We start from the raw sequence: 21,132 nt of genomic DNA, 5'->3' as shown, positions 1-21,132 counted from the left end.
AAATAGAAAGGAGTATATAAAGACCCTTAAACTAATACTTCCGGCTATACTATATTATACAGAAACTTATCCTCCTCGGTCTATACTTTATTTAAAAGTACAGAAACGTTTTATAGTACTATAACCCTACTTATAGTTATATAAAACTACCTATAATTAAAAATATAATTCTGTAAATTAATACCTATATACTAAAAGAACTAGCCTTAATTCTTATTAATAATTATAAAAAAGGAAAATTATACTAGAAACTACGTACGCTTTAACTTATATACTTATTTATTATTTTTAATTACTAATATAATACGAAGAATTATCCTTAGCTCGCCTATAAAGGATCCTCCTAGAATCCTTACTTCAATTACCTATTTACCTATCCTAATTACTACTAATTTAGTACTACTGTATATACTACTTTCAGAGTATAAATTGTATAAGAATAGGATAAGTATACCCTTCTTCAATGTAAATTTATTAGGTAGGAATCCTGTAAATTCCTAAGCTTATAAATACTCTAGTATAAATTATAAATCTTATATTTTATTTAGTAATATATTTATAATATTTATAGAATTATATTAAATACTCTCGCTAGTTATATAGGATAGAATATTTATATTCATTCTCCGGATAGATATATTACCGGTATAAAGAATAGTCCTATTAATAAAAATTATATTATTTGTAAGAGTAGTAGAAAGGAGAGATGTAGAATAAATCCGAGATAGAAAGTCTTCCTCTATAATAATAATAAATGTAATTATAAATAGTTAAACCTAGCCGGACTTATAGTAAATGAATTTATAAAATAAATCTTACAACTATTATACGAATATACGGGTCTATTCGGTAGCTCCCTAAATAAGTATATTCTTCATAAGACGTAAAACTTTAATATAATCCTGAATAAGGAAGTACTTAAAGTTTATAAATACAATTTCCGCCCGGTTACCTTTCTTTTTTACGGGTAAAATTTAAGTAAAGTCCCAACTAAAAATTGTTAGAATACTACCAAACTAAATACCCTTACAACTTAATAAATCCTATAAAATATAATTTACAATTTTGATATACCCCTAGTCTTATATAGGAACTTCGTCCTAAATAATTAAGGAAGTCCATTCTAATAATTTATATAGGTTAGTATTCTTCTTAATATTATATATTTATAAGGTAGAAACATCTAAAAGAATTTTAAACTAGAAGTATATAATTTAGCCGCCTTCTAATAAAAGTACTATAATATTAAAGAATACTACGTATAATACTACTTTATTCCGAGTATAAAAGTATATATATAGCCTATAGTAGAGAAATATCTTTCTAATACCTCCCGGTCCCTATACAAAGAAGAGGGCCTCTTTAAAGTTACTTTCTACGGCCGTAATAATATTATTAAAGACTATAATTTACCTAATATTAAATTTAAATTAAATATCGTCTAAAAACTATTATTATTTATCCAGATTATACTATAACTCCTATTGTAAAAAAGGGTTTCTATCTATTTATTCCTATATAAATACTAATTCTGGGAAATATATACTGAAAAGAAATTTCTCTAATTAAATAAAATATTAGCTAATAAAATATAAATTGTAATTAATATACAAATCCTATAAATTAGGAGGTATACCTACTATTCCGGCTATTCTATAGAGTAAATCGTTATAAAATAAATATCTAACCTTATCCTAAGTACCTTTCGGATCCGTTATAAAATTACTATTTATTAAGTATATAGTAAATAAATACTATAATTGCCGCCCAATCTACTAAATTCCAACCTCTTTAAATAATACATTCTACTGGGAATTATATTCAAGAGCCCTCGCTTTAAATAAACCTTTTCTAAATATATTATATACTATACTATTTATAATACGTAAATCTTAAAATAAGGTAGGCTTAAGTACGTTTAATAAGAATAAATATAAAAAGACTATTTATTAACTATAGGAAGAATATAATAAAGCCGCCTAATAATAAAACCCTTTTACTATAATTATTAAATTTTCGTACTCTCCTTTTAAATGTATTTAGAAGGGAAATCTATATATAGAATATCTCTATTCGGACTATTAAAATATTCCGTATTATATTTAAAGAACCCTTTTAGTATAATTTAGGCAACCTACTCAATCCGTACAACTACCTTATTAAGGAGTAAATTAGCAATTATAGTAATAGAAGGATTATTCTTACAATATATAGTTAGAAGTATAATTAGAGGATATTCCTCGTAAATACCCTATTTTATAGTCCGAATAAATACTTCCGCTAGACTTATATACTATATAAACATATACTGTTTAAATTTATCCAACTCTATAATCTCTATAATAATCCTATTTATACCCTTATAAATATATTTATAAATATATTTAATAGTATCTACAATAGAGTAAACCTCTATATAAATATAATATTTATACTTTAAGACTAAGTACGGGTTATATAGTATAACCGCCCTATTGTTTAGCTATATATTATTCCTTTTCACCTTTTTCGTAATATAAATATTACTATTATAGTACTTATAAGAAGGGTACCTAATCTTTCTAATAATAGTCGTTTCTACTATATAAGGCTTAGAATACCGCTTTCTATACTTTAGTGCAGCCTTTTTATCCTTTTTATCTATAACTATATATAAAGCTTTCCGGTTATCTATATTATAAGGGCTATAAATTAAAAGAGTACCTAATAAACCCTTAAGCCGGCTGTCCGGGTCCTTTTCCAAAGTTAGAAATTCTATTCGTATAGCCCGGTCCATAACTTCTAGTTATAAATAAACTTATTAAGAATCAAAGTCTAAAAAGTCTAAGATATATTAGTATAGAAGGCCTCGTTTCTAGAATTCCAGAATCTATATAACGCTAATACAATTACTAAAAAGACTTTTCTTAATCTCTTTAATTAATATATTCGATTTAAAATTAAATATATAATTAATAATATCCGGTTAATTACTAGTACTAAAACCATTCAACTCCTATTTAACCTCTAACTAATATAAATTTACAATTATAGTAATAAGGAACGTAGGCTTTCTTAACTTACAAGTTATAGTTATAGAATTTTAATAGTACTTTGTATTATAACGGGCACTACTAATATAATTTATAAATAATATAATTCTCTACCTAATATTTAAAGTAATACTACCTTGCCCTTCTTAAATATCTGTATTACTAATTGAATTTATTAAATTCTAGTATAGCTCTATATAAATTTCTATTTAATAGTACTTAAACTAATCTAATTCATTCTAATTACTTATAGCAAATCTATCTACCAACTATTATTAGAAAAGCCGTTTAAATAGGAATAGAATATTTTCCTAACTACTACGCAGGAATAAATAATATTTATATTATTTATTCTACTTTATATAAGGGTCTTTACGGGCAATAGTATTCACTTTTATTAAGGAGCAATAAAACCTATAATCCCTGTATAGTAATATTAATATATATATTAAAAGAAAATAAATAGGGTAAATAATTAGAATATAATTAAATACTTAAAAACCCTTACAACTCCAAATAATAAATCTTACAGAGCTAAACGTACCGTCCTCACGTACTTTATCCTACTCGTTAAGTATATCCGGAAGGATTCTAATAACCTCGTCCGTAGTAGGAAGGTTTTCGCACCTCTAATTAATACATTCCTATATAATTAATTATAAATATATTTAAGGATCGAATTTAATATAAGTATTTTCGGACTAGTAAGCTTCTAAGCGCTCCTGTGCATTATTATAAATATCTACGAACGGGTTGTAATAATATAGAAAGAATATAAAATCCTCTACGGACTTAGAATCTATATTTAAAAAGGCTTAAAAATGCTACCCAATTTAAATTTGCATGGGATTCGGTATTTACAGATTATAAATATATAATTAAGTATATTTAAGAAGCTTACCCGGTTTTAGCAGTAAAGAACCTTATAAATAGTATAAGGCACCCTATATTTGAAAGTTCTAGAGCCTACTACTACCCCTATACGCCTTTTCTATACAATTTATAAATATAAAAGCAAAGGTACTATTATAGTACTATAGCTTTTCCTAAAACTTCCGGGCCTATTAATCATTCCTTATAAATAGCGTACATAAGAAGGCTAACAATAATTTTCAACAAAGCAAATTAATATTACCATATATATAATATTTACTAAATTTAAAAATTATTTACGGAAGTACCTTATAATAAAGGTTAATAGAATATTTCTAACTAAAAAGAGGGTATATAAATAATAAACTATTTATTTAACCAATATTTCGTACCGTAAGACTCGTATACAATATTTATCGGACTTAAATCTATATAAAAGGTAGCTTAAATATTATTAAATAGAATTTAAATATGTAATTCTCTTAACTATAAACCTTATACATCTATAGAAACCGGATTAGGTAATCCTTATACAATTATTACTCAGGCTACTTCCGCTTAAACTTTTCAACGCTCAATCTACTACTATATATATATAGTCCTTATAGATTCGGTATATAATATATACGTTTTATAAGGCGCTTTATAAGTATTAAGACGGAAGTCCGAAATCGGTTTATTCTCGTAGTAAATAGTATAGAATAAAGTCTAGGAATTATTTACAATTCTTCGCAGCCTTCTTCTACAATTAGTATTAGGGTTTATAAGGCTTATAGCGGCCGTACGAGTATATTAGAGAAGTATATCGAACGTTTTATTATTAACGTTATTAATTAATAAGTATATAAAAAGTCTACTAAAGCGCGAAAAACGATAGTACGGGAATGTACTAATAAAAAAAGCGCGAAATTTAGATAGTGCTAACAATACTTTTGTAGGCAAAAAGCGGGTTTTCGGTCCGTGCGCTATGACACTGGTAGTGCGTGCAGGATTTTACGTAGCGACCGCCCGCGAAAATTACTAATACCTTACCCGGACGTTTGAGCGGCCCAGCTCGTGTAGGTATATAGAAAGAGAAGGTGCCCGTTTGCGCCCACGTCGTGTGGTCTTGGAGTGCGCTGCCCGTTCCATGCCTAGTAGTTCCTTTAGAGGTCGCTCTCCTGCCCGTTGGTACTCCTCCTCTGAGCATTCATCCGGGTCGAATCGCAAGGTGGTGTCCGTGTTTCCGACGAAAGATTAAACAAATAAAGGGGTCACGTGGGGGTTGAAGCGATGTTTTATTCAGTTGCCGTTCCAATCCAAGTCACATGACAGTCAGGCCCGGGCATTAAGTAATGCACTCCCAAGCAGCTGTGGTTACAGTGGGCTTAACAGAACCCCTGTGGCCCTGTACATATATGTATTTCAGTTCCCCGCAATGCTTGTCAGAGCTGACATGACGCGGCGCGTTGTCCCGCTCGGTGACAATCCACATCTCATGTTCCACTTCGGGCCCCCTTCCACTCCTCCGTCACCATCTTCCATCTCTCCCAGTTCTGTCGGGTGTCAAGTCTTCTTTCTTTACAACCCAGCCTACCCACCTTTATCTGATTCTCCTGCTGGTCAGCGAGTCGATACTAGGTACCATTTACCCAACATGCACTGAACCACCGTCACCAACCTCGACCGGCTCTTCCATTCCAGTCCCTTCTTCCACCCCGGCCACGACAACCCAGTCAGTCAGTCAGTCACAATGGCGAGCTTTCACTCCCACTCTCCCAGCCCACCAGCAGCCCTCTTACCCGATGACGCCCCCCAACCAAGACGGCCCTCACGAACGTCCCTTCACGATGCCGCCGCCGCCGCCGCCGCCCCAGCACTATCCCCCGAACCACCAGGCCACGAGCTTGAGGATGGGGCCGACTCGTCCGAGTTCAACGCCGACGACGTGCCCGTTGAAATCCTCGTCAAGCACCTCCTCGCCGCCAAACAGTCCCTCTCCTCCATGACCCTTGTCCTGCGCGCCAACGACCTGGCGACCTCGGCACGCCAGATGCACCAAGAATTCGTCATCCTCTCGGCGCAGACCGCCTTCTTGCGCCACGGCATTCTCCAAGAGCTTCACATTCTTCACCAACTCCGCCGGGGCATGGCACGCGCCTATGATAACGGCACCCGCGATTTCAAGCACATCATCCGCACCCTCGACACCGCCGACGGCCGACTCGAAAAGATTATGCAGGTTCTGCGCAAGACCACAGTCGAGAACGTTTTCCGCCAGCCGGGCGAAGAGCCCAAGTGTCTGTTGGACTTTGTCGACCCCAAGATTGTCGAGCAGGTACGCGACGCGCTGAAGGAGAGCATCCACGAGCTTTCAGCAGCCAAGACCTCGTTCGACGGCGATCTCCTCCGCTTTGACACCGACCTGCGTACCCTCACCGATGCCATGGCCGCTGCCGCCTCCCTCGCCAACCCAACCACTACAGCACCCGACGGGTGTCCCCCCGACCAGCGATCCATACCCAACCTGCTCTCCGCCTTGTCCGAGGGTTCCCACCTCATGGCCGAACATCTCTCCTCTTTGACTCGGCACTTCGACATGTGCGTAACCGCCGTGCGCACCACCGAAGGCGGGGCTGCTTTGGCCCGCCGGCGCGCAGCAGAAGCCACATCGTCAGACGAGGACCAGGCTCCAGTGTCCATATCAGGCGTCATCTCCGCCCAGGAATCCGAGTCGGGCCCATCGGCCTTTGAACCCATGGACCCTCTCGAGCGCCAGGAACTACTACACGTCGTGATGCGCGATGCCGCCGAGGTCGATGACGTGGTTGCCGATATTCACAACGTACTGCAACAAATGGAGATGGATCATGCATCTCTCCATTCGCTCTTCTCAGCCAGCCGAGCCTCCCACGCCGCTACGCTCACATGCTTCTCCCTGCTCGTGGAGGTCGGTGCCCGGGCGTCCTCGTATGTTGCCGCCGAGGCCGAATTTGTGCAAAGATGGGAGGACGAGAAGGAGACGATCGACGAGAACGTGTCAAAGATGGACGAGCTCAAAAAGTTCTACGAAGGGTTCCTGAATGCTTATGGCGGCTTACTGCTCGAAGTGGAACGACGAAGAGCGGTGGAGGGCAAGATTGACAGCATATGGAGGAAAGCGAGGGAGCAGGTGGACAAGCTGGTGGAGGCGGACAAGAGAGAGAGAGAGCATTTCCGGTTGGAAGTGGGCGATTATGTGCCAGCGGATTTGTGGGGGGTGGTGGATAGGCCCTTGGGGAGATGGGCCGTTGTTCCGTTGGAGGACACCAGAGAGGGATCGTATGAGTTGGAAGCACATGGAGAACCTGAGAATGAGGGCAAAGTTGAGTCTGCGTATGAGAGGGAAACAGAGCCGAGCACGCCGACACCAAGAAAGATGCCGTTGAATGGACCCGGGTCGGCCGGGGAACGACCGTTTTGATGATGATATGAAGGTCTTGGGTTCACCGATGATTTGATTTAGGCTTGTTGGTGTTTGGGTCAGCGTATGTTTGGTGTTCTTTACTCATTGGGCATGGCATGGAAACAGAAATGGTGTGGCTGGATGTCACGACCGGCAACATGGGAGCTTGGAAGGCAATCATTCTTGGATAAGGTAGGTAGGTAGTCATCAACTTAGTCTGTAATGTAAACAAACACTGACTGATTCAGTGTTCCAAGTGGCAAAGCTGGATGTTCAAAACCTATCTCGTTACTCTTATGTGTCGCTCAAGCACGTTCCGTCCTGTACAAGGCTTCATCATCTCTATCCTTTCCTCCAGCGATGAAGTGGAAGCTTGATTGGATCTAGTAGCAAAATAATTGCTGTAACGAGAAGGACTATTGGATCTAGGATTTGGGCAGTCTCATGGACATACACCCACGCTAAATCTAGGTACCTCTACCATCGAGTGTCGTCAACATGGCGGATGAGCAAGGTGTGTCTTGGCATTCCCCTCCCACGGCGAAGCTTGTCCCAGGCTAGCAGACTGCCCAATAGGACTAAACCCATGATCCTGTACAGCGATCGATGCCCCAATGAACTATCCGCTTTGGGATCAGGACCAAGTCTCCCTTGCCTGAGGTTCCTTGAGCTTTCTTGGGGTCCTTCTCCTGAAAGGACGGGAACTACAGGATCCGTTTGGGATAAAATTCTCTGCTGGGCACACGGTGAATTGACTTCTAGAGGGACAGAGATGATCGATTCAAAATGTGACCGTGAAGGGTCTTTGCGGTAGGCGGGAGGACAGGATTGAGCGGCGTCAATGAATACCTCTAGACGTAGGCCATAAGAAGCAGGATACCTCTGTCCATGGTCATTCGATCTTGAGATGAGGGACTGATCTCAAATTGTTTGAGATTCAACTCTTGCAAGGTGGAGGGCATGTGAATGGGACAAATAATAGATGGAGGTTGAGTGAAGCGATCGAACATGAGCAACCTGTTCGCTTCTCATGGGAGGCCGATCTATTCTTTCCTGTTTCCGGTACGAGGGCAACCCGACTCTTCAAGGGGCTCAATCAACGAACTTCACAGTGGTTCTCTGAAGCCATTCACCTCCCTTCATGGGGTGTAAAGGAAGTAGTCCAAGGACCTCAAATAATGCCAAATAGTTCCTCCTCGGAAATATATAAATATCCCCATAATTCCACCACTACGATCTTTTCCACCAGATAGCCCATCAACCAAGCAACCAAGCGAAGGTGAAGATAGACCAGCTTTGAACCTACAGAAAGAAACCACCAGAACACGCAAACCACAAGCAGTGAGCTAGCATCACAATAATCTGAACCAACCTCCCAGACAAAAAGCACTAACACCCATACCATAGGAGAGAACACAAGTCCAAATGTGCAGATACGGCATTGAATACAGGTTCTGCCGCAACGGCGATCGGTGCCGGGGTGGCAAAGACCTATTCCAGGGGACCCTTCGCCGCTACAACTATTGTACGCAAAGACACAACAGGCGGAACTGCAACAGTAGAGGCTGTCGAGGCAATCTTCAGCATGATTCGCGGCTGGATCGTTGGGTTGAGGTTGGGGAGTGTGATATATGCAATCGAGATTGGTTCTTGCAGCCTTGAATGGTAGGTACTTACCTATGCCTCACTATTTGGGTCCTCTTCTCTATGATTTTAAAGGCTCACATCGCCGGTAATATACCTCTAGGTACCGTGCAGGGAATTCAATATGAAAAGAAGGGACCGTGGAAAAGGAGGAATCACGAAAAAGGAGGAATCATGGAAAAGGTTAAGACCTGATCAGGAAGTGGGAAGGTAAAGGTCAGGGGCAGGTAAAATAGAAGGAACAGGACATCAAATTGCGACTCACACATGATGTAAATGTGTTCATTCCTGAACTCGGGTGGTCGATGACCCATTATCCGTTTGTTGACGTGGGAGTCATCAACGACCATGAATCAAATCATCTCAACGCTTCATGTCAATGTATGCCTGGATGAGGTGCCGGAGGCAGGCCAGAAGGTCGTGATGGCTCTACTTTGATTGCAAGTTTCCATCGTTTCCGTTGATGAAACACATATCTCCAGAGGTCATATACCAGATTTGACCATAAGTAAAATGGAAGGTAAGGTGGATGGCGATAGGTTTCCCTGTATACCCGAGACCATGGTGTTGCTTGATGACTTTGGGAATCGGCCCATGCCCCATGGGTGGAGAATTGGCTTTTGGGTGGTCGCCCCTTATGAGCACTAACAGCTGGGTTCTGTCCCACAGGGAAGCGGGCAATGGGTGCTGTTAGTGCTGTTAGTGCTGATTGAGTCACCGGCAGAAGCAGGTGTGTTCCGCACCGTGTTGAGATGTCGAAGATGCAAAAGCGCAAGGAATGAATGTGGAATGAATCAGAATGATAGCGTCAACATCATCGCCTAGCGTAGGCGACAAGCTCACTCTAGTGGCAAACTGGTCGCCATCGGTGCAGGGGTGCAAAGTGGTTTATACTCGTAGAGGCAAAACAAATTATAAATGCTGAATACTGCAGGGAGCCAAAGACTACTTAATGAACAGCCATATCATCTGGAACGCAAACATTCAACAACATCCTCAGTTCAATTCCAATCCGTCTTCGAGTCATCGTCGTCAAGAACTCGATACTCACGGATTACCCTAACCCTGAATCTCGAAAACAGCCCTACAACTGGAAGACACCCCGCATTACGATAAGATAAGGTAAGCTCGCCCCACCAAGAAAATTGCCAGTGGAAGTTCGCAAGTTCCATGACGCTTTCCATTTCGTCTGCCATCCTGTCTCATCACCACCTGCTGATACCGACGGAACTGACGAAAGCAGACTCGGCAGCAAGATGGCGTCCCAACCAGAACTCACGTCGACCACAGCGGCGACCGACAACCAGAATGTCGACCTCAGCAACACCACCGCCCAGCTCGACAACCTTGCGATCGAAGAGGAAGACGACGACGACGACCTCCAAGATGTCTTTGAATCGGACGATGACCTCGACTACGAAGATGGCGGCGCCGACCTGACCAAGTCGTACAACCGCCAACAACATGGCGCCGGTGCTACCAACTCTCAGCAGTCCCAAGCTCAGGCCCAGCAACAAAAACCCACAGCCAACACGTCGGCCCGCGTCGACGACCAGATTGCCGCCCTATCCAAGTTCGCCGGAAAGATCCGCATCGACGCCTTCGACAATGCCTCCGGTCCCGCCGAGCGCAGCAAAGACAAGTCCGACCGTGCCACCTCCGAACTCGTCCTCGACCAGCGCACGCGCATGATCCTGCTGCAGATGATCAACCAGGGCTTTGTCTCCGAGATTCACGGCGCCATCAGCACGGGCAAGGAAGCCAACGTCTACGGTGCCATCCTCCACCCCGAGGATGGCTCGGCCCCCATACACAAGGCCATCAAGATCTACAAGACGGCCATTCTGGTGTTCAAGGATCGCGAGAAGTACATTACCGGTGAACACCGCTTCAAGAGCGGCAGCGAAAAGGGAAACAACAGGAAGATGGTCAAGCTCTGGGCCGAAAAGGAATTCCGAAACCTGCGCCGTTTGTACACAGCCGGCATCCCCTGCCCGGAGCCCATCAAGCTCAAGCTGCACGTTCTCGTCATGAGCTTCTTGGGAGATCGCAAGGGCTGGGCCTACCCCCGTCTGCGCGACGCTCCCATCTCAGGCGACGACGCCGACGAGCAATGGCGCGACCTCTACATCCAACTCCTTGGCCTCATGCGCAAGTTGTACCAGGTCTGCCGCCTCGTCCACGCCGATTTGTCGGAATACAACATTCTCTACAACAACAAGAAGCTCTATATCATTGACGTTTCCCAATCCGTCGAGCACGATCATCCCCACTCGCTTGAGTTCCTTCGTATGGATATCAAGAACGTCGGAGATTTCTTCAGGAGGAAGGGTGTTGACACTTTGTCGGACCGCACAATTTTCGATTTCATCGTCAACCCCAAGGGACCGGTCGAGGAACCCGGTATGAAGGAAACGGTCGAACAGCTGTACCAGACGAGGGTGGAGGTGGAGGATACCGAGGAGGCCAGGGCCGAGCAGGAGGTCGACAACGAGGTTTTCAGAAACCAGTACATCCCCAAGACGCTGAACGAGGTTTACGATATCGAGAAGGATGTTGCCAAGGTGAACGAGGGTCAGGGAGAGGATTTGGTATATAAGAACCTATTGGCGGATCAAGTGGTGCACAAGACGGCGGAGGATCAGGAAGAGGAGGAGTCTGAGGAGGAGGAGGAGGGCAGTGGTGACGAAGAGGAGGGTAGTGATGACGAGGATGACGAGAGCCGATTCGAAAAGGGAACACCAAGAGGCAAGAGGTTCATCGACAAGGACGAAAAGAAGCAGCATAAGGCGGCGGTTAAGGAGGCCAAGAGGGAGAAGAGGAAAGAGAAGATACCCAAGGCGATGAAGAAGAAGTTGGTGAACAGCACGTCGAGGAGGAAGCACTAAGCTGTGGTCGTCTGCGAGTATCAGCTTTTTTTGGTTTCTTTCTCTTGTCTTGTTTGCTTATGGGCTCGGGTATGGTTTTCTATGGCGCTAAAAGAATAATGGATCATGTCATCTTCCAGCCTGCGTATCCTGCTTTGATGCGTTTGGCGTTTCTCTCTTTCACACCTGACCCCATCTCGTTTCATCTGGATACACTTCTAGCCATTCTCCCCTACGACATAGACGCAGCAAGTAAAGCAACCGGATGACGAAAGCACTAAAGCCTGCCCGAGATCGTCGTCTCCTCAAACGAGCTTGCAATGGTTTTGCCTGCATCCAGGGCGAAGCCTCTTGCTCTCGAGTAGAGACACTTTCTTGGTAGACAGGTCTGAGCCGCTGGCGAGCCACCTAAAGAGTGGTCAAGTCGGGCTATGACGACCAAAGAGAGCACTGACGGTATGCTTGTTGCTTTTGCTCCCATACTGGGCGCCTTTTAATCTCATGGAAATTCCAGTAGTCTCCTGTTACCTTTAATATGAAGAGGTACGTATAAAGAGGAAGATGCCTCTACTATACGCTCCCCGTTCCTCTTTCTTCATTTCTCCTTTTTCTCTTTTTTTTAATCCCCTCAGTAGATGTTTCCAGTGGTGATATATTTTGAGAGGGCCAGAGTTGCGCTGTGGCGGAAGGGACTCTTCAGGAACGTCGGAGCTTCTTACTTTCAGTGGATGAAAGTAAAAGGCTTCTTTACATATCTTTTGATATTGACGGCCAACCTCATAGCCATCTTGAGTTTTTGCTTGAACCTGGTAAGCGTTTCTGGAAAGGGTGCGTTTACTCGTGGATGTGATCTGAGCCTTGTTGAAGTTTCTGGAGGCTTGCAAGGAATCGCCGTCCCGGTTGCCTATAAGAAAAGATGCAGTTATGACGGACGGGAGTAACCAAATGAAAGGAAAAACGAAGATAACAAAAGGGAAGAAAAAAAGAAGAAAAAAGATCAGCTCGCCCATGCTCGGAATCGAACTCGGGATGAGTCAACTCTGGACGAGCACGGGTTAAACCTACGAAAATACCACGCATTTTCTGGACCCAGTACACTACCACGTAGACTACTTGGCCGTGTTTGAAGGTCCGATTCTTCGGGCTTATATGGTCTCGGACGGTAGACGGAAGGAGGGTCCTGCCGCTGAGAAAGCCGGAGCCGTACTGGGGCCCTAGATCCCGGATGGCCCAAGCTCTCGTCCCGTTCCGGAGTGGCACTGACACGACAACGGCAGTTCTGGTTTCACCCAGGAGCTGTTTTTGTTTCATCTTTCTTTCAGTGCTTGTATCATCATCCGGCTTTTCATTATCTTCATGGACACTTCTTTCCTTCCATAAATTCTATCCAAGGTAATTTACCATTAGCCCCAACATCAGCATCATCCAGCCAGACCATCACCATTGGGACACCCGATTCATCCACGTCTCGCTAACAGCGCCAAGCCGCCAACTCGACAAACCCCTGAATCTGGACATTTCAGTTCAACCAACCATGATCACTCTGCAATTCAACATCACCAACATCAACAACACCATACATACCACTTCACTACCATCACCAACCCAATCCACCGTAGCTCAACATCAACCAACCATGGCATCTCCCTCTTCAACATCAGAACTCCCTGCCAAAATGCGCGCCTGGACACTCACCTCTGCCGGCCTCACCCTCTCCCCTTCTCATCCCCTTCCCGGCTCATCCCCATCCATTGCCCCCTCCGCAACCACCCAGGCCCAGCCAACCATCACGGACAACAACCTCCTCCTCAAAATCACCCACGCGGCACTCAACCCCGTCGACTTGCACATCCTCCGCTTATTCCCGCACTGGCTTCCCTTCCGTCGAAACCCCACGCCTGGATTCGACTTTTGCGGACGAGTTATCGGCGCCGGACCTGATGTGGACGCCAACGAGTTCACAGTGGGCGACGTAGTCTGTGGAGCTCTGGGAGCAGGAGATGTCTTTTGGGGTAAAGGTTCGTTGGCCGAATACCTTCTCGTCTCTTCCTCGCTGGTAGCCAAAAAGCCAAAGACATGGGGGGGACTCAACGGGAGGAATGAGGTGAGCGGGGAAGAAGCAGTGGGGTTGTTTGGCATCGCGGGACAAACCGCCGTGCTCATGGCGCAGACTGCTGGTGTCGCATCAGATGCGGACTGGAAGGGGAAGCGATGCCTGGTTAATGGCGCTAGTGGCGGCGTGGGGAGTATTCTCACGCAGATTCTCAAAGGAAAGGGGGCAAAAGTATGGGGGACTACAGGTTCTGCGGAAGGCGAGGAGTTGGTGACGCAGTGCGGAGGAAAGGTGGTTAATTACAAGGATCATCACCCCGTCACTGCGCACTTGGCCGAGCTGTTTGGGGAGGATAAGTTGGATTTCATCTTTGACTGCGCAGGAAGCCAGGATATGTTTTCTCAATCGCCGGGGTATTTGAAGAAGGAGGGGAAGTTTATCAGTATTGCTGGAGGACCATCGCAGGGTGTTGTTCCCTATGTCAAGAATAAGTTGAGGCCCGTGTGGTTGGGTAGGACGCCGAGGGAGTTTGAGTTGTTGTTGTTGATCCCCGGAAAGAAGACTGTAAGGGAGGTGGGGAGGTTGGTGGAGGAGGGGGTTATTGAAAGGGGCTTGGTGGATGGTGGGGTTTGGGAGATGGAGGAGTTGGTGAAGGCCTATGAGAGGTTGGGCAGTGGGAGGGCGAAGGGAAAGGTTGTTATCAGGGTTGGGGAGTAGGATGAGCCGGGATCGGTCTCGAGGTCCCGCACGACAGTCGACGAGTGATCACAGAAGCAACACAAGAAAAAGTTCACGATGAGTTTGGACCAAAGCAGCTCGGGACTATGGTGTGATTTCATTACTGTCATCAAATTAAGATCCGTCCATATCGTCCATATCGTACACCTCATGATTCATTATCCTCCCCATCATGCATTCGCATTTACAAGGCCCATGTTTCGAACGAGATAACTCCGTGCTTCCCCTCGTCGAATGGTTCTTTCGTGAACTGTGAGCTTACTCGAGGCCGTCAAGCTTCTTCTTGGCGTGCTCCTTGGCCTCGTCGGACACATTGGGGTTGTTGAGGGTGGCCTTGTATCCTCCCGCAACGTTTCCGGGATTCTTCTCGCCGTCGTCGGTGGTGGTCTTGCCCGAAGAAGACTCATCGTACGCCTCGCCGGCGTTTTCGAGCACCTTCTTGGAGTGCTCCTTGGCTTCCTCGGACACATCTGTGATATTTCTGGTTAGTCATGGATTGTGGGGCTTGGATGGATGTGATATGGAAAAAGAAAATGTCGACGAGGGACGGAAGCTGGAGGCGCTGAGGAGGATACGTACTAGGGTTGTGAAGGGTGGCCTTGTGTCCGCCAAGGACGTTGTTGGGGTTCTTGTTCTCGAAGTCGGACATATTGGCTGATTTTGTTTTGTGGTTGGATTGGAAGAGGTTGGTTGTTTGTGAGTGATGTCTTGGGAATGAAGTGTGTTTGTTTGGTTGTCTGGTCTGCTGGAATATTTTTGAGGCAGTTGATGGGAGCAAGAGACCTTTATATACCTTTTCTCGCCCCAGTTGGCCATCCCATAACCTTCTACTTTTCCATCCAAGTCATCCTACCTGACAAGTCATGAAACAGCCCGGAGTAATTCCTCCCCGCGGTCCTGCAATCCGATGTTAGGTTGTTTGTTCGCTCCTGCCTATCGATGATGCTGCCAGCACCGTCATGACGTATCCACCGGCACTTTGCATCCTAACCAGCGCAAGACAATCACTCATCCCTTCATCCTTTTGAACATTGGCAAACGAAATATTGACTCATCATATCAATAAATGATCAATTCCTAACACAGTACGGTGGGAATGATCCCAAAGTAGATGCTGAAACAGGTAGTGAGGGTTCCTGCCTAGTTAGGCGTGAATTAGTGTATAGATCGGAATGTGAATCGTGGCAGAAGTGGGACGGGTCGATCCGCGTCCGGTGGAGCCCTCAAAGAACAAACCGAATGCATCGAACACCATCGATCGCCAATACGATCGATGCGATTTCCCCAGGAAATCAGAAACAATCAGAAACAGAGTCCAATCTAGGAAAGGATGCACGACGTCACGCAATATATTGGACAGTGCACATGATGCTACTATTGACAGATGGAGAGAAAAGAAAAGGGACGAAAGCCGCAGAGGTTTAATCGGTGATGGTTTGCCGGTGGCTTGCTCCTCGATGATCGGAGATGTAATCGCTTCCGTCATCCATATTTTGAGTCTTTGAGGCTCAGCTCAACAAAATGGGAACGGAATAGCCCGTCCATGGTTGAGGGAGGAAACATAAAAACACTGACCCACTGATTGTAAAACCATCTCTCATGAACTCACCTTCATACCTAATTTTGTGATAGCCCAATCAAACAACCTACTTGCACCCAGTCATCAAGACTAACCTTACTACTTTCACATATCTCTACACACAATAACCGCCCACAAACCACCAACATGTCCAGCGCCAACTTTTCCAACGAGGCCCCTTCCGGCCAAGTCAACGACCCCTCCTACAAGACCAAGGGCACAGAAGCCGTTCCCGTCATTGACGACAACGCGCCTGTCGAAGATGGGCTTCTTCCAGAGGAGGCGGACAGCGATCGTCAATTGGGTACGTCTTCAGTTTCTCTCTTTCTACTTCCTGTCCTCACGAAGAACCTTGGTGAACATAAATCACGATAGAGGGACAGATACTAATAGATTCGTGAAAACAGCCAAGGACGACACTGAAGCCATCGACGAGTCCAACATTATCGAGGAAAAGACGAGACACGCCAAGCCCAAGGGAACGTACCGGGAGCCAAGCGATGAGGAGCTGGGGTTGAATGAGTAGATGACCCGTGGTCTCATGGGGTTTCCCGCAACCTTGGGAGTTGGTAGACAAACGGATGACATGACTTTACGATGGATTGGTTTCCTTTCATTCGGCGTTTCGGGACGGGAATGAGTTTGATTGATGACTTGACTGCAATCTGTCAGGATCAACTTCTGGAACATGGAATGGACCTAGGTACTCGCTGGCTACCAGATCTGACCAAAGTTTTGGATAAACAAAAACCATGACCTAATTTGAGTCAATAGAGTCGAGGTGTTGCTCTGTGATTCGTACATCTGATCGCGCACACTTGTCCGAGTTAGTTCTTGTCATAACGCGATCCGCGGTGTTCGTTGACACATCAAAAAACCTCCAACGCCATTTCGAGTAAGGACATGACGGCGGTGGACTCCGGCTGGGCGCGTTAATTGAAACTTGTGAAGTTGCCAAGCGGTGATGATGCCAAGCTCAAGTGGAAGTTAGTTCTTTGTTTTCATCAACGAAAGCTCACAGAGTCGCAGCGTCCCCCATTCAAGGGAAGGGAACTGATGATCTCATACCTTATCGATAAGCCCGCCGCGGTGGAAGGAATCCAATCCCCACTCTTTCCCGAACCGTCCACCTAAGGCCCACAGGTGGGTCTACTTCGTTTAAAGTTGGGGTTACCCCGTCGGCCAGCAGCGGTTCCCCAACCCGCCGAGATAGCGGAAAACAACGGCAGATCGACACAAGACAAACACCCGCCTGGAGGGGGGCCGCTCTTTGAGGGGCTGGCTGGAGAGATGGAGTGTTAAGTTCTTCATATTGTTTCGTTGCTTCCTGTTAGTCTTCAGTAGTTCAGTTCCTGTCTGTGGACCCTTCCATACAACGGCCAAACCAAAAGTGAGACATGAAATGAGCCGTGTCGACATGTTTTCTGTGAACTGATTCTACAAGTACCCAAAGCTTCAAACATGGCTGACATGATCTGGGACTTTTGATTTCCATATTCTACAGTACGTACTGTAGACTTAACATCACAAAAAATGTATCTCCAAACATCTTGTCTCTTCAACCAACCACCAACCACTTGATACACATCTTATCATTAGGTAACACCTCCTGTCAGTCTGTCACTCACCTGCCGTTAAAGGTACGAGTTGCAATGCTTCACCGTCCAGTCAGCTATGCACGCCGCTCAGCTGTAAACTTTCCTTGCATTATCTGCCTGCTCCAGTTGGTCAATTCCATTGAATGGCATGTCACGAGACGACCACAATGGGAAACAGCGAGGGGGGGCTTAAGCCGAACCGAAGTTGCGCAAGACCCCTTGTCTTCTTTCTTGTCACAATAACGAACTTCTCTCTCACGTGCTTTCCCCGATCATATAAATACCAGTTGAGTGCCCTTTTTTACTATTGTCATGGTGTTACTGTTACAACATCATCACCATCACCAGAAAAGTCCCTGCGGTCTTTCGGAGTTCATCTTCAGTTCAAGTTATCAAACCTACCTTGACCCTTGTCCCATCCCATCTTTGGAAATCCGGGGAAAATCGTGGGGTAGTAGCGCGTGCGGTGTCTCGGTAGACTCGAGCCGAACTCCTCCAAGTCCCCCTCACATACCCCGCTCCTGTCTCGGGATTGGAACCACTGCATTTCGTCCCATCACGACTTGCACTTGCACTCACCTTTGCATTCAGTTGCTTTCCCCTACCTTCAACTAATACCGACCTCGACCTCTCCAACTCGAGCCATATTGTCAAGCACTGGCCGAGTTCTTCAACTTACCGTCAATCATCGGCATCTCCAACCGATCGACCTCGACATCATCATCATCAACACCATCGGGACTTACCAAGTCACCAGTAACACCAACAACAAACCCGCCTCTAACCACCACTACCACCGCTACCAACAAAATGTCCTCCCAACCTCCACCCCTCACCCAACCCACCACCTCTTCTTCTTCTTCATCCGACATGTACACCACCTCCTTCGCCTTCTTTGAAGCCCTCTTCGCCGCCGGCGTCTCCCATGTCTTTGTCAACCTGGGCTCCGATCACCCGTCCATCATCGAAGCCATGGTCCGCGGCAAGGCCTCCCCCTCCACCTTTCCGCGCATCATCACCTGCCCCAACGAAATGGTAGCCATGTCCATGGCGGACGGGTACGCCCGGTTAACGGGTCAACCGCAGGCAATTATCGTGCATGTCGACGTTGGCACGCAGGGGCTGGGTGCTGCTGTTCACAATTCCAGTGCGGGAAGGGCTCCCGTTTTGGTGTTTGCGGGCATCAGTCCGATTACGATCGAGGGAGAGCTGAGAGGGTCAAGGACCGAGTATATCCATTGGATCCAAGATGTCCCAGACCAAAAACAGATCGTGGGGCAGTATTGTCGGTATGCGGCGGAACTGAAGACGGGAGTGAATGTCAAGCAGATGGTCAATAGAGCGTTGCAGTTTGCCAAGAGTCAACCGCAGGGGCCGGTGTACTTGTGTGGAAGCAGAGAGGTGATGGAGATGGAGATCCCCAAGTATGAGCTGAACCAGGCACACTGGAAGCCGGTGGAGCTAGGGGGTTTGTCCAAGGGGGCAGTGCAGGAGATGGCGGGTGCGTTGGCGGGAGCTAAGAAGCCGCTTGTGGTGACGGGGTATGCGGGGAGGAACCATGCTATCCCGCCGGCACTGGTTGAACTCGCCAACACGGTCAAGGGATTGAGGGTGTTGGATACGGGTGGTAGTGATATGTGTTTCCCTGCTGATCATCCGGGCTGGTTGGGGTTGAGGTTTGGCAACGATCAGTCTGTGGCGGAGGCGGATGTCATTCTCGTGCTGGACTGTGATGTGCCATGGATCCCGACACAGATGAAGCCCAGCAAAGACGCGAGAGTCTTCCATGTAGATGTGGACCCCTTGAAGCAGGTCATGCCCGTGTTCTACCTGGAGGCGGAAGCGAGGTACAGGGCTGATCCGTTGACGGCTGTGGAGCAGCTGACGGAGAAGCTAAAGACTGATGAGGAGTTGAAGAAGCAGTTGCAGAGTGAAGAGCGCGAAAAGAGGTGGAAGGAGCTCCAGGCCCAACACAAGCAGAAGCTGGAAGAGATTGCCGAAAGAGCAAAGCCCCTAGAGAACGGAGAGTATGGCACTGGTCACCTGTGCAGGCGGTTGAGGGCTTTGTGCCCCGAGGATACCATCTGGGCTATTGAGGCTGTTACCAACACTCTGTTTGTGCACGATAACATCCAGCCTACGCTGCCGGGGTCGTGGATCAACTGCGGTGGTGGTGGTCTCGGTTGGTCTGGCGGTGGTGCCCTCGGTATCAAGCTGGCTACGGAGGTGGAGGCCAAGGCCAAGGGAGGAAAGAGCAAGTTGGTCGTACAGATTGTGGGCGACGGAACGTTCCTGTTCTCGGTACCGGGAAGTGTGTACTGGATCTCCAAGAGATACGACATTCCCGTGTTGACCATTGTTCTGAACAACAAGGGTAGGTTACACCTCCGTTTTCTCCGTCTATCGCATCTCGAAACTAATACAAGAGACAGGATGGAACGCCCCTCGCCGGTCTCTGCTTCTGGTCCACCCCGACGGACTCGGGTCCAAGGCTTCCAATGCAGACATTAATATCGAGTTCAGCCCATCGCCTGATTATGCGGGCATCGCCAAGGCGGCTGCGGGTGGTGATTTGTTTGCGGCCAGGGTCGACAACACGGCGGATCTGGATCGGGTGTTGAAGGAGGCCATTGCCGCGGTGGAGGGGGGACAGAGTGCCGTGGTAGACTGCAAGGTGGCCATGGGATCTTAGTTTGTTTTAGGATAAGCTTCCAAATTGCATCCACGTGTTCTTTTTGAAGCCGGGGAGTGCCGTTGATGGTGGATTGAATCTGTCTTGCGAGAAGCAATGCCGTCGTCCGTCTCTTGGCAACGGCAATTCGCCGAATCTCCCTGGAGTTTTGGTCTGATGGCATGTTTGGTGACATAGTCTGGTGGTACCGGTGTTTAGCTCTATGCCATGTTAGCGGGTTTGAGTCGGCGTCGGAATAGTTTGCGAGTAAAGTCGAGACAGCTGTTCAAGTGGCGCCTCTTGTGAATTATAACCCCACGTCGCCAGGTCGATGTGTTGGAAAGGAGGATGCCGTGGGTGCGATCCAAAGGTAACACGATGCTACCCCTTTCCATCTCCGCACTCGAGCTGTTCGTCCCGTGTTGTATCGTGATGCTCACCGGAACATACGATCGAGGGGAGTTCGACCCCGCGTCCGAACACTGCCTTGCTATGACACGTGCTCGTGTCTTTTTTCCGGTGATTCCTGCATATATGTATGCTTCATGTCGTGCTTCCTCGTCCAAATAGCTGCGCGTCTGTCGTCAACTGCCCCCGTTCCCTTGATTGGACCACCTCGTGATTGCTGGCGCCATAGCCATCATTGTTGCGCC

At 46.3% G+C, this 21,132-nt stretch overlaps 5 protein-coding genes across 5 annotated transcripts; all 5 read left to right on the top strand.

The window, feature by feature from the left end:
- Window positions 1-5,832: 5,832 nt before the first annotated feature.
- NEUTE1DRAFT_64252 (uncharacterized protein) lies at window positions 5,833-7,556 on the top strand (the record flags this gene model as incomplete). Its single annotated transcript, XM_009853209.1, has 1 exon — window positions 5,833-7,556. One exon carries the CDS (start codon window positions 5,890-5,892, stop codon window positions 7,345-7,347), a length of 1,458 nt encoding a protein of 485 aa, XP_009851511.1.
- Window positions 7,557-10,313: 2,757 nt separating this feature from the next.
- On the top strand, window positions 10,314-12,020 carry NEUTE1DRAFT_64249 (uncharacterized protein; the record flags this gene model as incomplete). The annotated part of the gene is made up of 1 exon (XM_009853208.1): window positions 10,314-12,020. The coding sequence occupies one exon, from the start codon at window positions 10,662-10,664 to the stop codon at window positions 11,859-11,861; it is 1,200 nt and encodes a 399-aa protein (XP_009851510.1).
- Window positions 12,021-13,515: 1,495 nt separating this feature from the next.
- Window positions 13,516-15,050, top strand: NEUTE1DRAFT_82928 (uncharacterized protein; the record flags this gene model as incomplete). Its single annotated transcript, XM_009853207.1, has 1 exon — window positions 13,516-15,050. One exon carries the CDS (start codon window positions 13,516-13,518, stop codon window positions 14,608-14,610), a length of 1,095 nt encoding a protein of 364 aa, XP_009851509.1.
- Window positions 15,051-16,239: 1,189 nt separating this feature from the next.
- NEUTE1DRAFT_82922 (uncharacterized protein) lies at window positions 16,240-16,736 on the top strand (the record flags this gene model as incomplete). Its single annotated transcript, XM_009853206.1, has 2 exons — window positions 16,240-16,514; window positions 16,618-16,736. The coding sequence occupies 2 exons, from the start codon at window positions 16,358-16,360 to the stop codon at window positions 16,734-16,736; spliced, it is 276 nt and encodes a 91-aa protein (XP_009851508.1).
- A 1,465-nt stretch (window positions 16,737-18,201) lies between these two features.
- On the top strand, window positions 18,202-20,716 carry NEUTE1DRAFT_64239 (uncharacterized protein; the record flags this gene model as incomplete). Its single annotated transcript, XM_009853205.1, has 2 exons — window positions 18,202-20,182; window positions 20,241-20,716. The coding sequence occupies 2 exons, from the start codon at window positions 18,619-18,621 to the stop codon at window positions 20,498-20,500; spliced, it is 1,824 nt and encodes a 607-aa protein (XP_009851507.1).
- Window positions 20,717-21,132: the final 416 nt, after the last annotated feature.

This window comes from Neurospora tetrasperma, assembly GCF_000213175.1.
Source record: "Neurospora tetrasperma FGSC 2508 unplaced genomic scaffold NEUTE1scaffold_3, whole genome shotgun sequence".
Classification (NCBI taxonomy): Eukaryota; Fungi; Ascomycota; class Sordariomycetes; order Sordariales; family Sordariaceae; genus Neurospora; species Neurospora tetrasperma.
Note: the sequence above shows the minus strand (reverse complement) of the source record. Positions and strands in the feature narration are given on the sequence as shown.